General features: G+C 43.4%; 2 protein-coding genes across 2 annotated transcripts; both read left to right on the top strand.

The window, feature by feature from the left end:
* The first annotated feature begins 4,886 nt into the window (after nucleotides 1-4,886).
* On the top strand, nucleotides 4,887-9,854 carry RAB13 (RAB13, member RAS oncogene family). Its single transcript, XM_006861484.1, has 8 exons — nucleotides 4,887-5,146; nucleotides 6,576-6,636; nucleotides 8,682-8,742; nucleotides 8,990-9,067; nucleotides 9,161-9,250; nucleotides 9,380-9,445; nucleotides 9,533-9,586; nucleotides 9,760-9,854. The coding sequence occupies exons 1-8, from the start codon at nucleotides 5,023-5,025 to the stop codon at nucleotides 9,835-9,837; spliced, it is 612 nt and encodes a 203-aa protein (XP_006861546.1). The 5' UTR covers nucleotides 4,887-5,022; the 3' UTR covers nucleotides 9,838-9,854.
* A 5,111-nt stretch (nucleotides 9,855-14,965) lies between these two features.
* On the top strand, nucleotides 14,966-16,555 carry JTB (jumping translocation breakpoint). The gene is made up of 5 exons (XM_006861483.1): nucleotides 14,966-15,048; nucleotides 15,176-15,213; nucleotides 15,414-15,496; nucleotides 15,952-16,031; nucleotides 16,399-16,555. The coding sequence occupies exons 1-5, from the start codon at nucleotides 14,966-14,968 to the stop codon at nucleotides 16,553-16,555; spliced, it is 441 nt and encodes a 146-aa protein (XP_006861545.1).
* Nucleotides 16,556-17,020: the final 465 nt, after the last annotated feature.

Genomic DNA, 17,020 nt, shown 5'->3' with positions numbered 1-17,020 from the left:
GCAAGCAAGGTTGTATCATCTGCATATCGCAGGTTGTTAATGAGTCTTCCTCCAAAAAGATTTACAGCCTCGGAAACCCTGTATCCAGTCACTATGAGTCGGAACCCACTCCACGGCACAAAATCACCACCGCCACCACTTCTGAGTGTTGATGGTTGATCCGAGCAAAAAGAAGTCTTGGATAACTTGAATCTTTTTTCCATTTATCTTGATGTTATTTATTGGTCCAGTTATGAGGATTTTGTTTTCTTCAGGGGTGGAAAGCATCTGCCCACAGGCCTGCAAAATCACTTGATCTGATCCTTCCAAGGTAACTGCAGTTCCAGCCATCAGATTGTTGTTGTAAGTACCTTCAAGTAAGTTCTAACTCATAGTAACCCTGTATAGCATTTCAAAGGAGTGCCTCGTGAGTTTGAACCTCCAATCTTGTAGTTCGGACCTACCTTGTAGTCCAGCACCACACCAGAACTCCAATCATCACATTAGGGATGAGTTAATTAAATATTTGACCAAATAGAGCAGGCTAATTTTTAAATTTATAATTTTTATGGTACTTGGCAGGAAAAAGGTTCTCCATCCCTGTTTTACATTGAAGTACAACCCATACTGAAGGCTGTGGTCTTTGATCTTCATCAGTAAATATTTTGTCCTCTTTGTCATTGACCCTCCCCCTCCAGCAAAGTTGTATCATCTGCACATTGAAAGTTGTTAATGATTTTTTTACTACTGTGATAAATGTGAAATGTCAGTTGATGAAATAGTTGATAAGTGAAGAGTAGGTGTGTGTTGTTGTTGTTGTTAGTGTCGTGGAATCAGTTCCAACTCATAGCCACCCTGTGTAGGGTTTCCAAGGAGCAGCTTGTGAGTTTGAACCATTAACCTTGTGTTTCGCAGTCCAGTGCTAATCCTACTATGCCACACGCTGGACTGCGAAACACAAGGTTAATGGTTCAAACTCACCAGCTGCTCCTACAACCACCACTTAACAACAACATATGTATGTATACAGCTATTCCTCATTTATCAACTGTCTCATCTGACATTTCATATTGGTGCTGTGGGTTAGTTGTTGATCTGCTAACTGCAAAGTCAGTGGTTCAAACCCAGTCACTCCTGGCTGTGTTTTTCCTGTTTTGTTTGAATATTTATATGTATATGATGGGACTTCAAAAAGTTCTTCTAAAAATGGAATGAAAAAATAACGTAATTTTCCACGAACTTTTTGAAGCTCAGGTTGTCAATTGAGAATGTTTCCATTCCATAAGCTGCCTTTTACTCTCAGGAAACTGACCAAGAAAAAGTTTCAGTCTACCATTAGCTGGAAAATTGATGCTTACCATTTTCTGGGATTCTCAAGGGCCAGTATTGGATCATTATCAGGAAAATCGTTCAACAATCAACAGTGCTCATTACAGTGAAGAACTGAAGCCTAAATTTAGAATTAAACAAAGGACTGATATCCAAGCAAGTTGTGATCTTGCATGACAATGCATGTTCACACACCTCTTCCCATACTGTTGAAACTCTGCAAAAACTGTAGTCTTGATATTGCTGTATCAGACTTTCACTTGTTCGGTCCTCTGAAAGCAGCCCTTTGAGGATGAAGATTCACCACTGATGAAAAAGTGAAGACAGTGGTACATTCATGGCTTGCAACTCAGCTTAAAACATTTTTAAATAAGGGAATATGAAAGTTTATTGACAAAGTATATGGAAAAGTGAGAATATTATGTCAAAAATGATTTATTTGTCTTTTCTAAAAGTCAAAATAAAATTCTACAGCTAGAGTGTGGATAAATTTTTATTCACCCTTGTACATTCTGAATTGCTAAAAATGAATAAAAACCATGAAAGGTGTGCACCAGGGTTGCATTTTTTACACCATACTTACTCAAATATTTCTCCAGTCCTGATGCCATATTCTTCTTCATATAATCCAGCTTCTCAGATTGGTTGCTCAGCATACAAACTATTCAACTGTTTTGTGAATTAACAATATATGTCTGACAGTAACCAATGTCAGTGTGCAAGGCAAGGGTAACAATGTGATGGTTAAGGTTATGCATGCGTCAGCTTGGCTGGCCCATGAGTCTCAGTTCTTATGCAGTCATGTAATGATGTAATTTAGCAGTTATGTAATGATGTCACTCCATTTTGTGATCTGACGTGGTCATCTTACATTTTTAATACAACATAATCTTTGGAACCTAACCATGTTGATCGGTAAATGAGAAACACACAATGCAACTTTTAAAAAGTTCATGGGAAAACTCTCTTATTGTTTAATTCCATTTTTTCAAGTACTTTTTGACTCCCTCTTGAACAGATGAAAACGGAAGCATTCTCTTCTATGGTAACCACCAAAGATTTAGAATGTCCTTTTATCATAAGGAAGAAATTAAAATTACCCAGGTGACATTGGAGGCCTGGTTAATTCCAAAGGAAAGAGATAGGGCAAGGCACTTGAATCCCAGTTAGGGTCTTTGTTGTTGTTGATGGTGTTATTAAGTGCCAATTGAGTCTGTTCCAACTCATAATGACTCTATATAGGGTTTCTGAGGAGTAGCTGTGGGTTTGAACTACTGACATTTCAGTTAGCAGTCCAATACTTATCCTATAGCACCACTAGGTCCCCAGTCAGGGTGTGTGCTAATAAATGTTCTAACAACCCATTCTCTGTGCAAAGTCCTGGTTTATAATATTTACTGATTTCCCTGGTATAAATACTCCCTCCAAAGTCAATTTCAAATTACCAACATGACCTCACTAAACACAGTTGAAAAAAGATGTGCACAGTCTGGTCTCATGAATCCAGGACACTACTGGTAGGTCAAAAAAATCTCTGAGGAAATGACATGTAAGCTGAAATCTGAAAGACGAGGAGCCAGCCATGCAATAATCTAAGGAAAAGAGCATTCCAGGCTGAGGAAAAAGCTCCGGAGCATAAGACCCCAAGGTCAGAATGAGTATGGTATTTTTGAGAGGAAAACAAAACAAAACAAACAGGGAAGCTGAAGTTCTGAGAGCTAAGAGTAGAGTAGTATGAGATAGAGTTGCAGTGAAAGCAGCTGCTAACCAATGTAAGTACAGTTTGGGAAAGTTAGTAAGAATACTACATCAATGAGGATGAAAAATTCAGATCTAGACAAAATATGATAAAAAGAAAAGGAACTGATGGGGTTTTACCAGAGCAAATTAAGAACAACTTATAGGATGGGAGAGCGATCGTTGAGCAAGAAGAGAAATAGACTTGTAATACAGCTTGAAGACATAATGGAATGTGAGTAAATGGACAAAAGGGGACTGAATAGTTGTGTTTAAGAAGAGACTAAACAGGGACACACATAGCCGTTGACAAGAATAAGTGAAGTGGCAAAAGATGCCTTTCTCCTCACAACCAGTATATTATCTTTATACCAAGATAATTCTACTAACCCACTGTTAGAAAAGCAGATATTTTGAATATTTTTTATCAAAGGCAAAGATAAATTTGTTTATTTTCTTTTTAGCCTTTTTATTGTGAATGAAGTGAAGGTTTATAGAGCAGTTGCTCAGTCCCACATTCAATACATTTTACACTTCTTTTCATTACAATCATTCCCAGTTACCATCATGGGAAACGTGTTTTTTGATCATTATACGCTCCATACTTCTGTTTCCTGATAGCCAATGCTCCTCATTCACAGGACCATCTGTGTTACAAGTGCAGCGTCAAGACTGTTGTTAAGTGCCACATCTCAAAGAGACTCTGAATAGGGTTTCCTACCTTGTGGTTAGCAGTTCAGTGCTTATCCTACAGTGCCACACCACTGCCGCTGAGTCATTTCCAACTCATAGTGACCCTTTCTTTATAGGGTCTCTGAAGCTACACATCTTTAAGGGAGCAGAAAGCCTCATTTTTCTCCTGAGAGTCTGAACTGCTCATCTTGCAGTTTGCAGTTTAGTGTTTATCTTACAGGGCCACCAGGACTCCTTGTCTCAAGTGCTGTCAAGTGGGTTTCTATGCATAGTGAATAGGGTAGAGGGCTTCCAAGGAGCAGCTGGTGGGTTTGAACTGCTGACCTTGTGGTTTGTAGTCCAGTGCTTATCCTACAGCGCCACAGCAGAACTCCCTGTCATGAAGCCAAATCTTTTTCATACCATTGTTTTCTTGTGCTGTCTGTTCACAAAAGTCACAAATAGGGTTCCAGAGGGAAAACTGTTCCAAAAGAAGTCCCAGAGTGTATCAAAGTGTGTATTTGTGTTGAAGGTGTGTCGTGGGGGGGTGAGGGGGGCTGAGGGAGGAGATTTGTATTATAGACAAAAATAAAAAATAAAAAACAGTTGCTGATTTCTAACTCTGTATTACAATTAGTTTTAATTTACACTCTGTTCCACCAGAGGGCAGACTGACTCAACAAATAGCCTCCTAATCCTAGCCTCCCACTTCTTTAAATTGAAATCCATAAAGCACTATGAATGGAACACTAACGCCAGAATTCTAGCACTGCGCTTTGCTCAGCCCCAGAAGGCGTCTATATTCCTTGAGCACCTCCTCCAATAATTAGCCTCAGTTTTTGTCCATTCCCAATGCCATCCCTTCCTTTGCCCTTGTCACTCATGTAATTTCTTCATTTCATTCCTCTAAAATTCCTCTTCCCCGATTGTCATGGCTAGACATCTACTATGCTTCACCTCATCCTCCCTGAGCTCAGAAAGCAAGAGTGATGTCGAAAGAGGGGAACGGTAGTTAGTTAACGAACGACTGCAGGAAATAGCAGGGGCAGGCCAGTTTAGGTTGGAAAGGAAAAGCCCGGAGAACTGGAGGCTGGGATGGCTGGCCTTCTTGGCAGCCGAAAGGGTTGGTCGGGTAAGGGGGTGGGGCCCGGAGAGAGCCGCCTCTGTAATTCCCGGAGCCTGGGCGGAGAAGGAGGAAAACTTCTTCCTGGCCTGGGCTCGGGGCCCTTCTGCCTGCCAGTCCTCCAATCCCGCCTACCGGTACCCGGCGCTTCCCACCCCTCCCCCGCTCCCCCGGTGTCCGCCATGGCCAAAGCCTACGACCACCTCTTCAAGTTGCTGCTGATCGGGGACTCTGGGGTGGGCAAGACTTGTCTGATCATTCGCTTTGCAGAGGACAACTTCAACAGCACTTACATCTCCACCATCGGTGAGCCCACTGGCTATGTCCCAGACCCCCAGCTCCCTAGTACCCTCACCCTCAGGCTACTGGACCTCTAGTGGCCCTAGAATGAAGCTCCCAAACTCCAGTCCCTCAATCCCTATCCAAAACCCACCCCCTATACGCGTCTCTGGGATGGTACCCAAATCTCTAACTTCTCTGAGGCCTCTGGTAACTCTTCACTTGCTGACAACCCCCACATTAACCTCCCCAAATGTGTGTAAATACTTTTCGATTTCCCTCTCCAGTCTTCTTACCCCACCTAGAACTCTTTTCATCCACTCTCCACATTCCCTGTACTCCTTCTTCCCCCACATCATTCTCCCAATTCCGTTAGAGTCCCCTCTCTGTCCCACTGATCCTCAGACTCTCAGATTGCATCCCCATCCTATCATCCACTTCCCAGTCAGCTTGGGGAGGGTGGAACGGAACAAGGAGGCTGGGTATGCCAGAAGGTGTGCCCTATGTTATGATCATGAATATGTAGCCAGCTTGGTGAGGAGGGTGGGGGTGAAGGGACTTTTGGGGTCTCTGACGCAGCCTGATGACTCAGCCTCTCCATGGGGCCTCAACAGGCTTGGGGGAGGTGTCCAAGTTTCCACTGAGGAGAGCATTGTCTCCCCTTCCTCCCTTCTTATCCTTTCTTCTTCATCTCTGGCCTGGGAAATAAGACAGGAAGAGTCTCCAAACAATCTGTGTTAGAAGGGAGACAGAAAAAATGCCCCTCTTTCCTAATTCAGTCTCTGGAGGAATCCCGTTTAGCCTCAGACTTTCTTGGTTCCCAACCTGACCCTTAGTTAATTCACATAGACTGGTGTCAGCTGCCTATTTCTCATTCTTTACCCCTAGGGCCAGGAGGGTGGGTAGAGGGTTCTAAGAAAACCAAAGGGAAGAGGAATCTGAAAGTATATTTTGGGGGAAGACATAAACTAAATTAGGGTTATCTGCTGAGTGGAACCCAGAAGTGGCTTTACACCTCCCTGTGGCATTTTCATTATCATCTCTCTCCCCCAAAAGAATCCATAAAAATTTAAATGAAAACAGCATGCTTGCTATGCATATATATCTTCAAGAAAATTCTCTCGTTTCACACTTGCAGCAGTGTGTTCCTAAGTGTCTCCGCTGTAGAATTTCTGTAACTCCCACTGCTCTCAATTTTTTATCCCTCCCACCACACACTTTTACATATACATAAGGAGCTCTGGTAGCGAGTGGTTATGATTCGGGCTGCTAACCTCAGGGTCAGCAGTTCAAAACTACCAGCTGTTCCGCGGGAGAAAGAGGAGACTTTCTGCTCCTGTAAAGAATTACAGCCTCGGAAACCCTGTACAGGGTCGCTGTGAATTGGAACCGACTCCACGGCACATAACAACAACACCATATCCCAATTTCAGTGTACACCCTCTCCCACCCCCAGGAATTGACTTCAAGATCCGCACTGTGGACATAGAGGGGAAGAAGATCAAACTGCAAGTCTGGTAAGTGAATCCCCCCAGGACTCCTAATCAGACTTCCCACTTACCTCCTACAGCCCTCTTCCCTTTCCTCATGTCTCCTTCCAACAGGTCTCCTCATCTATTTGTATCTCTCTCTTTCACTCAGGTGTCTTACCAGTTCTTTACCTGCTTTTCCAACTATGCTCAGCAGCTCCAGAGGGTCTCTGAATTTGACAACAGATGTCCATACAACAATGATGTAGAAATGGGTTCTGACCAGTTAAGTGGCAAGTAGTATAATTAAGACCTGACTCCAAGTTCAGTGCTCTCCCTAAATTGTGGAGCACCCAGAAAATCAAGTATTAGAAACTGGCCCTGACCATCATAAGGAAAAGGAGCTCTGGTAGCGTAGTGGGTACGAAACGGGCTGCTAACCTCAAGGTTGGCAGTTTGAAACTACCAGCGGTTCCGCGGGAGAAAGATGAGGCTTTCTGCTCCCGTAAAGATTTACAGCCTCAGAAACCCTGTGCAGGGTCACTATGAGTCGGAACCGACTCCACGGTACTTAACAACAACATCATAAGGAAGCTGGAGACCTTGAAGGCATGATGACATAAATTAAAGTAGTCTGGGCTTCAAATACTGATTGTGTCACTTACCTGCCCTGTGGGTCATTAGTTATTCAGTGTCTCCAAATTTGTTTCCTCATATATAAAATGGAGACAATAAAACATTTCTCACAAGGTTAGAGTGATGATTAAACAAAATGATACATGCACAGTGCTTGGCAGAGAATAAGCATTCAATGAATAAACAAGAGAGATTTTGTTTCTTGAGCCTTTAAGATGTTTCAACATTAGCCTGTTACTCTAATAAGGATTCGTGCCCTGGAGCAGCGGAGCCAAATTCACCCAACTCAGTTATAGAGAAAAAGAGAAGTTTTATTAGAGGGTGGTACCAGCGGGGATCCCATTTGTGAACAAGAAATTTAACTTGAATATCATCAGGAAGTTGGAGACCTCAAAAGTGGTTAAGTGGCATGAGGCTTAATGGAGGCATTATGACATGATAAATAAAAGTAGATAGACTCTAGTTTCAAATCCTGATTCTGTCACTTATCTCCCTGTGGAATTTTCATCAACAAGAAGTATTAGCCAGTACCTGGAAGAATAACACAGTAGCTGCAAGCCACCACATAACATGGATGAACCTTGAGGACATTATGCTGAGTGAAATTAGTCAGTCACAAAAGGACAAATACTGCATAAGATCATTATTGTAAAAACATAAGAAAAGATACCCATACTAACAGGAAAAAAAACAAAAAAGTATAGGCAGAATGCTCCTTGGGAGCAAGGATGGAGAGACTTCGTCTCTCAGTCTGGTGTCACAAGGGAAGGATCAATCCCTGGAGAAAGACATCATGCTTGGTGACGTGAAGCGTTGACGTAAAAGAGGAAGATCCCTAACCAGATGGATTGACACAGTAGCAGTAACAATGGGCTCAAACGTAACAACAATTGTGAGGATGGCGTAGGACCAGCAGTGTTTCTTTCTGTTGTGCTTACAGTTACTGTGTGAGTCAGAACCAACTTGATAGCACCTAACAACAACAACTTGTGAAAAAAACAGAGTCTCTATATTTTTACACTGGAATGCACACTCTGGAGGAGCCCCATACTTTTCCAGGTGTATTACATTACTCAAGTCATAAAATAATCACAAGATGTAAATGTCAACCATAACAATCTTCTTCTATGTCTTGAGGACCCTCCAGGCAGAATTGTCTAGTTGGCAGTAATAATATACCTGTCCATGAGCAATACAGAAGTTATAAAAATTCCCGAGGCTGGGGTAAGGAACAAGGTAACAAACGGTGTGAATTAGTCTTAACTACAAACATGAAGTCAGTTAGGTTAAAGCTTGATGATAGTATTTTAATAGGTCTTTCAATCCTTCCTCCCTTTTACGTTTTCCCGATTCTATTCCTTTGAGCCTATCCTGTTACAAAAACTAATATGTTCAGGGGAATTCTCTCCTTGGAGAGTTCTTTTCTCTATCCTAACCCTTGAAACCTTCCACTTTAGGGACACGGCTGGTCAAGAGAGATTCAAGACAATAACTACCGCCTATTACCGTGGAGCCATGGTACAGAGTGTGGGTCTACATATGGGATGAGGGCATGGATCAACAGAATGTAGGTTCAAGTACAAAGGGGCAGGGAAAAACGGGGAGGCATAGTATGGGTTGTAGAAGGTCCCCCACAGGGTCTGGTGATTAGACCAATGGATGAAACTTGTAGGGCACTTAGAGGGCAGTGGAAGGAGGGGGCAGTAAGAAGCCAAAACAGGTCAATGTGGTGCAAGGCTCCACAGCTTCCTCCACCATCCCCCAGGGTATTATCCTAGTATATGACATCACAGATGAAAAATCATTCGAGAATATTCAGAACTGGATGAAGAGCATCAAAGAGGTGAGAAGCCACCTACAGAGATGGAGGCTTTGGGATGGGAACTGGATGGAATATGGAGGAGGAGGACTCACCCACTCACCATTTTGCCCCCAGAATGCCTCAGCTGGTGTGGAGCGCCTCTTGCTGGGGAACAAGTGTGATATGGAGGCCAAGAGGAAGGTGCAGAAGGAGCAGGCTGATAAGGTGTGGGCCAGGCTGGGCAATGTTCTAGAATGGGGCTGACAGAGCCAGGATGAGATCCAATTGCAGTGGCCTTGGCTGCTGCCCTTTATTCAACTGTCTTCTTCTTAATTCACTCCTACTTTCCCGCAGCTGGCTCGGGAGCACGGAATCAGATTTTTCGAGACAAGTGCCAAATCCAGTATGAATGTGGATGAGGTGAGACTTCCAATAAAAATGGAATATTGTAAAATAGATTTCTCCTCCTTTCTAATCTGAGATGACTAATCTCTTTTTACCCTCTAGGCCTTCAGTTCCCTAGCCCGGGACATCTTGATCAAGTCTGGAGGTCGGAGATCGGTGAGTTTGTTCTGTTGTGCTAAGTACAAACTCTGTGTGTGTGTGTGTGTGTGTGTGTGTGTGTGTAGGGGTAAAAACTGTGGCGAGGTGCAACAGGTCCCCTTCAAACAGTTTACAGCCTCATACCTCAGCCAGCCATGCACACTCTGACCCCTGTGCCCTTCTCCCTCCAGGGAAACAGCAACAAGTCCCCCAGCACTGACCTGAAAACATGTGACAGGAAGAACACCAACAAATGCTCCTTGGGCTGAGGCCTCCTGCCTTCCTCCCAACCCTGAACCCGGAGGCTAGACCTGAGGGAGGCAGGGCTGAGGGCCTGGGCAGGGGAGAAATAGCTGATGGGGCTTGGAGATGTATATTGTTAAATGGAAGGGAGAATGAGATGAAAAATGGACAAGAAAATAAAAGGAGGATAGAAAAAAAAAAGTGGTAGAACAGAGAGGGAAGGAGAAGCAAGAGGAAGGAGCAGGGGAAGAATCAGGAAGTGAAAGAAGGTGATGAGGAGGTAGGAAGAGAGGGAGGAGGCAGGATAGATGACCTCAGATTGCCCTGGGTTTCCAGGACAAACCTAAATGTACATATATTGATTTATTCTGTTACTGAATCAGGTTTTATGATCCTGTGAGTGGCTGGTTCAGCACCACCCTCTGAAGGTTTGGTCCTATCCTGTCATTCTGCATGGTCTTTCTCAATATTAAAGGCCACTGTTTGCACAAACATCCCTGGTTTGGATAATTTCATTATTTTCCCAATCGCTCTCCACTCATGTCTCTGTTTCCTACCTGTAGGAAATGGTTGGTTAGCTTGAATCTGGCTGGATTCATGTGGCACCAGGGCTGCTCCCATAACTCTTCCTTTCCCAGCTGTTCAAACTGACAGAGAAAACAGCAAGGAGCAAGAGGTAGAGGGGCCCTTTTCACTCTGGACTCCGAGGGTTCCTGTAGGGAGAACCTTGTCCTGAGCCCAGGAGATTCCAAGAGAGAAGAAGGAATCTTCTGTGGGAATTTCTGGGGGTAGTAACTGGTGTGGCATTGTGGGTTAATGCGCCAGACTTAAAAGCCATTTGAACTGCAAGGTCGTTGGTTCAAGTTCACCAGTCGCTCCTCGGAAACCGTATACAGGGTCGCTATGGGTCAGAACCGACTCGATGGCACTTAACAAAAACAACAACAAGTCCTATTGTTGTTTACTGAGATTCCTGCACAATCATTTGGATTTGCTAGCAATCCCCTTAGATAGATGCTAGGCATTATTATTTGCTTTTATTGATGTGAAAAATGAGACACAGGAGAGGTTCATTTGTTTATTAAATATTTATTGAGCATCTACTATGTGTCAGGCATGATGGTAAGTTAGCATAACCATTGAAGGGTACTTGCAAACAGAGACAAGCAAATTTATTAAAAACAGCTCCTAACTACTGCACAACAAAGATGGCAAACCTCTTGGCATACAAAAGAATAATCACCAAAAAACTCAGGCTTGATACACAAGCTCATGGACATTTTTCACCTTTACACAATTTTTTTAAATTGTAGTAAGTATATATATCACAAATTGCTTGCCTTTTCAACATTTCTTAGATGTACAATTCAGTGACATTAGTTGTGATTATCATGTTGTTCAACCATCACCATTATCTGCTTCCAGATATTCCCATCACCCTTAACGGCAGTTCAGTGTCTGCAAAGCAGTGAGTGCCTCTGTGTCCCTCCCTCTCAACCAACCCTGTTGACTACACAGTATTTTTTTGAAACAGCAATATTATCTAAAGGCTTACCCTCTTGCCCACATGATGCTTCAGATCAATGAAAATGTCAGATTTAGTTTAGACAAAATTAACTATTAAGAAACAAAAACTGAACCCATTCATTGCCATCTAATATGACTCATTGTTGTTGTTAAGTACCGGGGAGTCGGTTCTGACTCATAGTGACCCTGTACAGGGTTTCTGAGGCTGTAAATCTCTACAGGAGCAGAAAGCCTCATCTTTCTCCCACAGAACAGCTGGTAGTTTCGAACAGCTGACCTTGAGGTTAACAGCCCAATTTGTAAACACTACGCTACCAGAGCTCCTTAATCTGACTCATAGTGACCCTATAAAACAGAACAGAATCACTCCAAAGTGTTTTCAAGGCTATAAATCATTGGAGAAGCAGACTGCCATATCTTTCTTCTGTGAAATAGCTGGTAGATGTGTACAGCCTCCTTTTAGTTATTAGGCCACCACTTAGTCATTGTGCCACCAGGATTCTTAAAATGTGTCACAAGAAGTTTTATTCATGGATATAATGTTCAAGGCATTTAAGAAATTCCCAACTGTAGCGTGTAAGTAGATGGCACAATCGTAGAGTCAGCAGCAAAGCCATTCTTGTACTGCTGTTTCTGTTGGTAAAAACAACACTCAGAAAAAAAAGTCAAACAGTGTTAGGAGAAGGAGTTGTAAATATTTTGATAAATGCATGAAGTGTCCAACTGGTTTGATTTGCTCAAGTGATGATGAAAAACTTGCATTTTATGATTCAGGAAACCAACTGATATTCTACCCAGAGCAGTAACTGTCAAGTCCAGTTTCATAGTGACCCTTAGATTACTGGAAATATGCTCTTACAAGATCTCATGCTTGTCATGAGACTAGGTAGGACTTGGTAAGGAGTAACAGAATACTGGGACTTCTGGTATGGCGCTGTAGGATCAGCACTGGATTGTGAACTACAAGGTCAGCAGTTCAAACCCACCAGCTGTTCCTTGGAAGCCCTACACAGAGTTGCTATGAGTCAGAATCGACTCGAAGGCACTTAATAACAACAATAACAGAATACTTGAGTTCCTGGGTGGTGTAAATAGGTAAGTGCTCTACTACTAACTGGAAGGTTGGTGGTTTCAACTCATCCAGAGGTGGCTTTGAAGAAAGGCCTGGCCATCTATTTCAAACCCTTAAAAACCTCTGGAACAGCTGTACTCTATGCACATGGGGTCACTGTAGTACAATATACTAGCAGATTTCAGCTAAAATCTTTGTTATAGTTTTAAAATACTGAAAATAAACTACAACAAATTTTTGTGACATAAAAATATTGACTTGTACATATAAATAATAAAAAGAAAATTTAAGGAACAAGTAAATTAAAAAAAGTAAAATTAAACTTAGCTCTTACTAGGTTTTTTGCATTGTTTTTTTTCCCCCAGCTACTACCCAATGGTCTGTCCACAGTCTGATAGTTCCTGCCCTTGAGACGCTAGCTTTGGGCTGTTCGGAAGATGAGACACACCTCAAGATATACTATTTATCCCCAAATTAAGTGCTCTTGTAAGGGAGAAGGATCTTAGTGGTCTTCAGTTTAGAAAGAACTGTCAAGTTGGTTTTGACTCATGATGACCTATATGTGTCTGAATAGAACTGTACTCCACGGGATTTTCAATGGCTTAATTTTCAGAAATAGATCACCAAGGTTTTCTTCCAAGGCACCTCTTGGTTGACCAAAATTTACAACCTTTTGGATAGCAGCTAAGCATGTTAGCCATTTGTACCACTTCTAGGGGAGGAAAATGTGGAGCAGGATTAATAAGGAAACAGTATTAGGACTTGGGAAACTAAAGTATGAGGACAAATCCTTTGATCTTGAGAGATGGGGGTGCAGATAATTTTATTAATGCTCATATTTATATGAAGTTTAAGTACCTCCTGCAAGGAATTTTCTATCGACTGCTACCCCAAAGGTTGGCATAGCCAAGAAAACCCTATGGAGCAGTTCTACTCTACACAACTCAATTCCAAGAATTGGAATTGACTCCAAGGCAACAGGTTGTTTTGTTGTTTTAATCTATCAACCAGACATAACAAGAAAACTAAACTCATACAGTCCATTTATCTGGGAGGCTGTACACACACACATGTTAAATTAGGAGGAAAATTATGGCAGAATTAGTAACTAATACATTGTTGTTGTTGTTGTTAAGTGCCGTCGAGTGGATTCTGACCCATAGCGACTCTAGGGATTTCCAAGGAGCTGCTGGTGGGTTTGAACCCTGACCTTGTGGTTAGCAGTCCAGTGCTTATCTTACAGTGCCACATCAGGACTCCAAACACTCTAGAAAATTACTGTTTCCGTTTTGCACAGGAACAATGTGAGGCATATATTGTCCTAAAGTCAAATAATGAGCACCTAAACCTGGGCTCAATAATTCCTGAGACTTCATATCTTTTGCTGTTTGCATTGCACTTTGTATCCATGTTATACAGTAGCAAAGGAGAACTGAAAATTTAGGGAGGTTCTTCAATGGACCATCTCTGTAGAGTGGGTTAATAATTAGCACGAGGCAAAGTGACATCTTTAGTGTGTATAGAAGTGTGTATAGAATGGAGAAGTAACCCAGAGACAGAAAGTTTAGCGTTCCCCATGTGTCTCAGGTATTCCCATTTCTGTTGTTATTGTTAAGTGCCGTCGAGTCGATTCTGACCCATAGCGACCCTGTATAGGGTTTCCAAGGGGCAGCTGGTGAGTTTGAACCACGGACCTTGCAGTTCAAACGACTTTGCAGTCTGATGCATTAGCCCACAGCGCCACACCAGTCAGTTTTCCCTCCATCCCTTGACCGCCAACTCAGACTCTCCACTAGGTCTTAAGGGGCGAGGACGGAAAATGGGAAAGGGTGTCGGAGAAGCTTAAACTTAATGAGAATAATAGGGTTTTAAGGAAGGAGGAAAGTCCTAGGAGGAAGTCGAGTTGTCTACTTGCTCATTTGACCCAGAATGGACAAACTGAGGCGACAATCCAGGGAGAAAAGAACTAAAAACCCAGACAAACTAAATCACCGCCATTTCCTCCGTTCTGGCAAAAGACTACCGGGACCATAATGCAACGGTGCTCCAAGCCAATGAGTCACCTCTTACAGCACAAACACTGTGAAGCCCAGTTCCCAGTGAGCAGCGGGCGAAGTGCTGCCAGCCTTTAAAGACTACAAAACCCAGCAAGCGACAATTAGCGCGCCACCACCTAGAACGATCGGCTTCGCTCACAAAAACCGGACCCCGCGGTCGCACTTAGAGCCCCAGAGTTCCCTGCGAAACAAAATGGCCCCAGCAAGAGCGGAACTGGAGGTGAGGGGGTCCTAGGCGCGGGTGTTCCCTCGGACGTGTCCTAAAAGAGATTAAGGGTTACGGAGAGGGGAACTCACGTCCCATTCTAACAAATGTATAGTAACTTTTCTCGCTGTGGCCTTGGGGACGTCCCGATAGAGACTTTGCCCTGATAGGCCATCCCAGAATGCCGCAGTCCTGACCTGGGATCTCCGGGAGGGCCTCAGTGCGACCTGAAGGAGGCTGGAGGCCAATCAAGCGGTTCCCTATGTCCCGACAGATGCGACCCTGAGCACCCTATGCCTGCGGGCGCGGGGAGGCCTGGCCTCCCCCAGGGCCGCCGCCTCTGCTGGCTGTTTTTAGCCCTCGCCTTAAAGTTCTGGTAAGGAGATGCTGAGGAGAGGGAAAGGGAGGGGACCAGTGGACCAAATCATCCCCGCCCCCGAGGTTGGGGGCTCTCTGTTTCTGGCTTTTGACTTTTCCCCCTCCCGACCCTTTACCCCCTACAGCCAAGCCGAAGCGCCAGTTCAAGAGGAGAAGCAGTCAGGTCAGTGGTGGTCTGGGAACCTGTCACCCACCCTAGTTGTTGTTTTTGACATCCTCCCACTTTCCCAAAAGCCCCGGTGGAAAGGGCAGCACCACATGGAATGAGGGCTTTCGTTATGATGGGAGGGAGGTTGATTGGGCAGTGCCTTTGAGAGATATTTTTCCTAAATACCCAGTGGCTGGCATTCTCTCTTCTTTTAGTGAGCACCTCAAACTTACCATGCTGGCTGGTGGAAGAGTTTGTAGTGGCAGAAGAATGTGCCCCATGTTCTAATTTCCAGACTGTGAGTATCTGTTTTGTCTTCCTTATTTCTCATATCATCCAACCCTAACTCTTATTGAGTGCCATTGGACAGTCCTGCCTTCTTTCTCCTTGCAGTTTCAGTATAGGTCCAAATTTGACTTTGTCTTCCCCCTTTCTTTCCTCCAAATTAATAGCATTATTCATCTGATAACCATGTTGTATTTGTTATTACTCCAGCAGACTCTTTAATCTGTTCCCTCCTTTCCTAGATTATCACCCTTGAAGTAAAACACATTCGTAATCACATAACCACCACTTCTACCACCCTCATCAGAACTCTACATTATTTCTCTGTTGCCTACCAGCTCTGAGCCATAGCATATGGCTCATACCAGCTCTGGGCACCTGCCCCTTCAGAATGGACACCTTTCTGTTTCTCCTGCTGCCCACCTGCTGCCCTTTCCTGACATGTCCTTTGGTCCTTTTCCCTTGCAGAAAACCATCCCTGAGTGCAGTTCCACTGGTTATTTGGAAAAAATCACATGTAGCTCATCTAAGAGGAATGAGTTCAAAAGGCAAGTGTTGTTTTCCTTCTCTCAAAACCTTGGAGGTCACCTGTGCTCCCATAACTAAGCAGATGGCTCCACCTCTTCTGGCCTGGAGGCAGCACGGCATATTGGGAAAAGCACAGATTTGTTGTCTTATTACTTTAGCATAAGTCCAAACACTATTCCTTAGCACTATGATATTGGTCGTATTTTCTCATCAGTAAAATCAGTTAATGCTTGCCTCACCAGTAGATAAATTAGGTGATTAATTTGAAAGGAATTTATGTACTCTGGTGTCTTTTTGGGTGTATCTTGGTTAGATTGAGATGGAAAGGGTATTAGAGGGAAAACTGGCAGACTTTTTCTGGAAATAACTTTTCCTTCCTGCCCTCAGCTGCCGCTCAGCAATGATGGAACAACACTTGTTCTGGAAATTTGAAGGGGCTGTCGTGGGCGTGGCCTTGGTCTTCGCTTGTCTTGTCATCCTTCGTCAGCGACTATTGGACAGAAAGGCTCTGGAAAAAGTCCGAAAGCAAATTGAATCCATATAGCCACATTCCACCCTTTTATCTTGGACTCAGAAACCACACCTCAGATAGAGAAAGTGGAATAGGCTAACTTGTGCCCCTGGTTCTTTGGAATCTTGGCATGGTACTTTCTCTTTCTCCATGTTCTTACATATCATTAATAAGCAGAATAAAAAGAGTAAAATAGTTTCCTTTTCTGCTGCAATTTGGTTTGAAGAAGGCAGGCATGGAGGGCAGAGAAGGAAAGGGAGTGATAACTATAGACTCATGTTTACCAAGTACCTATAGTCCCACACTTCTCCTAACTTAGAACTTCCTGGATACAATTTCAAGTAACAAGTTTATTTCTCAACTGAAATTTCTGTTTCCCTCATCCGTCTCCCCGAAGAAGAAATCACCACTGATACATAACAATAGTATTTGAGTTGCCCTCCTCACAGAGGCAATCCTGAAGTAATTCAAACCCCTGAGTGGGAATCCCAGGAGGAG

Source organism: Chrysochloris asiatica, unplaced genomic scaffold, assembly GCF_000296735.1.
Source record: "Chrysochloris asiatica unplaced genomic scaffold, ChrAsi1.0 scaffold00042, whole genome shotgun sequence".
Taxonomy (NCBI): Eukaryota; Metazoa; Chordata; class Mammalia; order Afrosoricida; family Chrysochloridae; genus Chrysochloris; species Chrysochloris asiatica.
This window is presented reverse-complemented; position numbering and strand designations above follow the sequence as displayed.